This window comes from Trichosurus vulpecula, chromosome 2 (assembly GCF_011100635.1).
Source record: "Trichosurus vulpecula isolate mTriVul1 chromosome 2, mTriVul1.pri, whole genome shotgun sequence".
Classification (NCBI taxonomy): domain Eukaryota; kingdom Metazoa; phylum Chordata; class Mammalia; order Diprotodontia; family Phalangeridae; genus Trichosurus; species Trichosurus vulpecula.
Genome location: NC_050574.1, coordinates 29,933,157 through 29,939,766, shown reverse-complemented (window position 1 = coordinate 29,939,766; position 6,610 = coordinate 29,933,157). Strand labels below are relative to the sequence as shown.

At 46.1% G+C, this 6,610-nt stretch overlaps 1 protein-coding gene across 1 annotated transcript in view; it reads right to left on the bottom strand.

Moving 5' to 3' along the window:
* Positions 1-1,320: 1,320 nt before the first annotated feature.
* The window catches only part of MMEL1 (membrane metalloendopeptidase like 1), a 59,676-nt gene continuing 54,386 nt past the window's right edge, over positions 1,321-6,610 (bottom strand). The window contains exons 22-24 of the mRNA XM_036746689.1: positions 5,956-6,051; positions 4,437-4,513; positions 1,321-1,420 (exon numbers count right to left, since the gene is read on the bottom strand). Of these exons, the coding sequence (XP_036602584.1) occupies positions 1,321-1,420; positions 4,437-4,513; positions 5,956-6,051 (273 nt within the window). The remainder of the gene's footprint in view (positions 1,421-4,436; positions 4,514-5,955; positions 6,052-6,610) is intronic.

The window sequence follows — 6,610 nt, the reverse complement described above, 5'->3', positions numbered from 1 at the left end:
ATGCCTCACCTCCCTGGGGAGTTAATCCATTCCTCTTTGGAGTCCTTCCCTGGGGCTCAGTCGTCCTAATGGGCGAATGTGTCCAAACTCACTTGACCCTGCTGGCTCTCTCTAGCAGACCCTAGACCATGTGTTATCTTCTCTCTCATCATAGGCATCTTGCCTTCTGGTCCTGCCTTCCATTTCTTGTCCCAGAGCCATATTCAACCCTACCACTGGTCCTAGAAATTGTGTATCAGTCAGTTGCCCTATGGTTCCACTCACCATCACTGTAACTCCCCAGACCAGAACTCTCCTCTATGGCCATCATCCACTATATGTGTAGTTTGTAACTTTAGAATATAAGCTATTTGAGGGTAGAGACCGTATCTCATTCTAGTTTTTCTTTCCCAAGAATTAATGCTTGGTGAACAGTAGGTATCTAATAAATACTTTCCCCCTCTTCCTTCCTCCCTTCCCTCTTTCCTTCCTTCCTCCCCTTCCCTATTTTCTTCCTCCCTCCTTCTCTGCCTGCCTGCCTCCCTCCCTCCCTTCCTTCCCTTCCTTCCCTCCCTTCCTTCCTTCCTTCCTTCCTTCCTTCCTTCCTGACTCCATACCTACCTCCCTTCCTTCCTTCCTTCCTCCCTTCCTTCCTTCTTTCCTCCCTGCCTGCCTGCCTACCTTCCTTCCTTCCTGTTCTCTTCCAAAAGGGAAATTACTCCTCACCCTAACTTGAACCCAAAGGATACAAATAACAGCCCTTCAGAAGGCAAAGCAGTCTTCAAGTAGGTTTATTTTGCTCAAGTCTGAAACGATCAGACATTTAACACACACTAGGTGCTTGGGAGAGTAGACACGGGATTATAGATTTTTACACCAAAAAGCAAATCTGTTGGGCTAGCCAGGAAGAGTTAACACAATAGCAGCTGTAAGGTGTGGTTGGATTACACTTAATGAAACACCTCAACTGGGTCATCTTTCATTCAGGCTCCAACCTCTAGTATTGAGGGTCCTGGCTGACAAATATACATGGATTTCTTAAAGAACTAGGTGGTTTAATAACAGTCGAGATGTCATTTGAAACAGTCATTTTTCCCCCAAAAGAAGCTGCCCAGTCTTAGGCTGATGAGTGGCAGAGAACCACTGGCATCTCCATTCCTATATCTGCCTCTGGTTGGAGACAATAGCTGGGACAGACCCTGCCCTGGGCTGGGACAGAAGGGGAGAAAGCGCTGGGCACGTGGGCTGCCCCAAGGAGGGGCCCAGCCCTCAAAGCTGGCCTCGTTGACTGCTTGGGGCTGACTGTAGGGTTGAAGTACAGGATTTGGGCTTGGTCTTCAGCTACCACACTCTGCATTTCTCCTCTGGGTGCATCACTGTCCCTGTGTGGCAATGGAAGGCTTCCGAGAAGGCTTCAAAGTTTTGCAAGGACCCCATCACCCTGAAGGACACAAGCGAGAGGAGAGATGAAAACATAGTTATAGAGGTCGGCCAGCTCAGTGGGCAGCTAGGTGATTCAGGGGATAGAGTACTGGGCTTAGAGACAGGAAAACCTGAGTTCCAGCGCAGCCTCAGACACTTCCTAGCTGTGTGACCCTGGACAAGTCACCTAACCCTGTTGGCCTTAGTTTCCTTATCTGTAAAATGAGCTGGAGAAGGAAATAGCAAACTACTCCAGTATCTTTGCCAAGAAAACCCCAAATGGGGTCATGAAGTGTCAGACACAACCGAACAACGACAATAAACCATCAGCTCAGTAAACAACCATGAAGGGGAGCATATACAACTCTAGCATCTTAGGAATGTAACTTAGGAAAGAAGTCTGGATTGGGAGGTGGGAGGAGTCTTGGGTTGTGGTATCAGCAGCCAGGTATCGGAGTGGGCAGAGCACTGTACTGGGTAGTTAGGAAGATCCGAGTTTGAACCTTGTCTCAAATACTGGCTGTGTGGCGCTGGGCAAGTCACTTCTTAGTCTCAGTTTTCCTGCCTATAAAGTGGGAATAACCAAAGCACCCGAACTCCCAATGCTACTGTGAGAAACAAATGATACCAACAGCTGGCATTCTACAGACATTACTTCACTTGATCCTCACAAAGACCTTGTGAAGCAGGTGGTAGTGTCTTTATTTTGCATGTGAGGAAACTGAGACGTAATATATGTAGATATCATACATTTAGAATTTAGAATATTTAACATACACTTATAACACACACATATGAACACAATGTATTCACATAATGTACTCATGTAGCACTACATTATAATTATGTATCATTATGTTATTACATATATCATATTTTATTATATAATTAGGTATACTTATAATATATGCATATAAGTGTATATTACCTATGAATGATTATTTATTGTTGTTCAGTTGTTTCAGTTGTACTAGACTCTTTGTGACCCCATTTGGGGGTAACTGGAGTGGTTTGGCATTTCCTTTTCCAGCTCATGATGCAGAAGAAGAAACTGAGGCCAACAGGGTGAAGTGGCTTGTCCAGGGTCACACAGCTAGGAAGTGTCTGAGGCCAGATTTGAACTAAGGTCCTCCTGATTCCACGCCCAGCACTCTATCCATTGTGCCAAATGGCTGCCCTGATATGATATACTATCATATATCTTACATATCATCTTATATATACACCATAATATATAATTCATATGATATTTAATACAATATATTTTATATGGATATACACTTGTTAGTTGTTATTATAACAAAGGGCATGGTGACAGTGTGGCCCAATAGGTAGACAGCTAGAAGCCGGGAAGATCAGGGTCAAGTCCTTACTCTGACATACTCATTTTGTAACCTCTCAGTGCTCTTGGCAAGATTGCAAGACTATAAGATGTAGAAGAGGTGCTGACCTGCATCAATAGAGGGAGTTTCCTCCCCTGGGAGTTCCTGATGCCAGTGAAATTGCAGGTCCAATTCCTACCCCAATTATCATTATTATCGTAGGTCCTTCCAGCTCTGCCACTAGCTCAGGGCCTGCCTGTTGGATGCCTCAGTACTTCCATGTGTAAAGGGCGTTGCTGTAACAGACTGTAAGCTCCCTTCCATGCCACACACCAAACAGGGCTGACATAATTAGGTGGTGCCACATGAGGGCAATCTCAAGGTCTTTTGTGGCCCTGCCGATTTTCTGCTGGCTCTGTGGGCAGGCTGAATCACTCCCTTAAGTTTCCTCTTTGTGTTGGGCACCTCAGAAGGATCACCATTGCAGGTAAATCAGTTTACTCTCTGAGCTAAGCTCACCTGGCTGGGCCTGAGGGCTGGGCCCTGCCAGGCTATTTGATGAGGGGTGGGACAAGGTTTAGAATGGGTGTTCTTCACCTTTTGGATGGCATGGACCCCTTTGGCAATCTGGGGAAGCCTTGGGATCCTTGTTCAGAATCATGTTTTTAAATACATAAACATACAGAAGATTACAAAGAAATGAAAGGTTAGTGAAAATAAATATGTGACTGCTTTCATAAAAATAGCAAGCATGAACTGGACAGACTTTAAAAGGGCCTGGTGTGCGGTAGTCCCTGGGGCCATGAAGAGTGGGATACAACTGAATAACACCATCACATTTTTTATAAATCAAAGTCATGGATCCCCTAAAATTTATCCATGGACCCCTTGGGGGTCTGTGGACCCCAGGTAAGGAACACCTGGTCTAGAGTTCGGGGCCTGACTGTAGTAGGGGGCGTCCCTTGGTGACAAGGTAGGACAAGAGCATGCAAATTTTCTCCAGGGGAAATAAATATACTCAAGTGGACTCAGACACTTCTCCTTCCTTCCCTCACTAAACCAAGACTGAAGCTAGATCCAGGGTAGAAAACTTGATGGCGGGGAGGAGGGAGGAGATGAGTTGGGGGATGCCATGGCATTCTGCATGCATGCCAACAGCCTATAGGGTGAGGCAGATGGAAAGAGGATGCCTCCCTGCTAAGTGGAGTAATAACTAGAAAATTCTGGACTCAGGGCTTGTACCACAAAGCACCCATGGCATGCCAGCCCCAACACCCCAACACGGGTGGCTTCCTCTTTGAATTATTCTTGTCAGCATATTGCTGAGCTCTACTGGATTTAGGTTGCTGGAGAGTTTGCAAATATTGTTATTAATCTTTAAAATAAATGCTCTTCAAAATTGGGAGACTTTAAATTCAGTGCCCTGGCACAGAGCTCTGTTGGCCTGCCCTCGTTTCAGCTTCGCTGACAAGGTAACTTCCTGCTTTCCCACCTCCTTTCGACTTCCCCATTCCAATCATAAGAGGGTTGCAGGAGCAGCCCCCTCAAATGCATCCACTCAAGGATACCCCATTTAAAGTCAGCCTGGTTCAGGAAAGAAGAAAGGGCAATTTATAAGTGGAATGGGGTGCACTTTAAAGTCCCAGCATCTTGGGACATTGAGGGATTTGGCTTCCCTGGCCTCAGCAGGTGGGTTCAGAGTGCTCGGCTTGCCTGTACTTCAGAGGACTGTGGACGTCTGTCTTTATGGACTGGCTGGCATACTCCGGTCTGTAGGACCCACACCAAACCTGTGGAAAAAGAGCCTGTGTTCTCACAGAGCCCCGGGCAGCAGCTCACACATCCCTGTGGTAGAATACAATGGGCCCATCCAGAATTCTCCCATCGATAGCTGTGGTTCCCAATGGACTTCGCTTTTACAGAACAAGCCCAGTCCCTTAACCCAGCCTCTTACCATCCTCCAAACCTCCCCTCATCAGACCTTACTAAATCAGCCACCCTTGATATGGGGAAGGAGGATTGGGGGGTGAGATGGGGATGGAGAGATGTTCTGAAACTGAACCTTGAAAAGATCTAGAAACCACTTAATTTAATTTCACATTAGGACTGGTCGAGGGAACTGGGCATCTTTAGCCTGAAGAAGATTAGACTTGGGAGGGAGTCTGGTATCTGCTTTGAGAGGAAAGGTATCCTAACAACCAAGGCCATCTCTAAGTGGAAGAGGCCGTCCCAACAGGTTGCGGGCTTCCCCCTCTCTGGAGGTCTTTAAAGAGGCTGAGTGACCACTCATCAGTTACGCTATATAGCGGGCATTCCTTTCAGACACGGGTCAGACTAGATGGCCGCTGGGGTCTGTTCCAACTCTTAAATTATGTGATGCTGTGACTCACTAGCCAAGTGACCTTAGTCAAAGTCATTGGGTCTTAATTTGCTCATCTGTCAACTGGGGATAAACTAATACTACTCTGCCTTTGAGTCAGAACTTTTGTGAAGATTCTAAGAGCTAGTGGGCAGAGAAGTGAAAATAGCTGTTACAAGTGTGGCTGGCCAAATGCTGCAATGCAGTTAGAGGACCTGAGTTCAAATCCTACCTGTCCACTACTTTCCCTCTCTGGGCCTCAGTCTATATATCTATAAAATGAGACCCCTCTAGATCCCTTCCACTCCTCAATCTCTCATATTTTATGTAAAGAATTGTTTTCATTTTAGCAGGGCCTGGACCCACAGTACCGCCCAATTAGTGCCTGCTGATCGAAGAGATGAGGAATATATCTTTTCTTGGGTGAAAAATATTCTGTAAAGGTCCATATGGAGAGTGCTAACTAGCAGTCTTGGTACCTGAGAAAATTCAGCTGAGGGGAGGATAGGGACATTGGGGCACACTGTAAGGCCACTGTTGGGGCAAAGGCCTGGGAAGGAGGGGTGCGGGGTGTTGGGAAGGAAGTTCACCATCTGCTTGTTTCTTCTTCTAACATTTTTATTGCTAATTAGGTACTAAGCTTTGTTGGTGCAACACTAGAAGAGGAATGTTTATGGGAGTCAGACCCCTCTATATTTCAGCCCCCTGAGGAGAAGCCCCAGCCATTCCGCCCTAGTTGTGGCTCAGCCTGGGTGAGAGTGACCTGAAATCAAGAAAACTTTAGTTCCTTTGACCTAGGGAAGTGAGTGTGGGCAAGGTGAGAGAGGCTGATGAGCTCCCTCCTCATCCAGTTAACAGGCCAGAAGATCCCACCTGGGCAAAGTTGACGAAGAAAAGCTGCTCATGGGTGAGATTCAGTCCTGGCAGTTTGGGCTCTTGTCCTTCCTGTTCCACCCACTTTATGTAAGCCTATGGATGGGACAGACAGACAAGGCCTGTGTTACCCACAATGCACGAGAGCCCACCCCGGCAAAATGGTTTTTCTATAGCGGGGCTGATCCCGCCTGGCACGGGCACAACAATAATTGCTAACAGTTACATAGCATCTACTGTGTGCTGGGCACTGTGCTGGGCACTTTATACTGATTGTCTCATTTGATCCTCACAATGACCCTAAGAGGTAGGGGCTGTCATGATCCCATCTTATAGATAATAATGATAATGATAATAATAAAGAGTCGAGATTTGTATAATGCCTACTATGTGCCAGGCACTGTGCTAAGTGCTTTGCAATTTTTACCTCATTTGATCCTCACAACAACCCTAAGAGGTAGGGCACCCATTTTATAGATAAAAACAAGTGATAATAACAATACTTGACATTTATATAGTGCCTACTATGCGCCAGGCACCGTGCACTAAATGGTTTACAACTGTTATTTCATTTGATCCTTATAACAACCTCTAAGGTAGGGCTTGTTCTCATGCCCACTTTACAGATGAGGAAATTGAGGCAGATAGAGTTTAA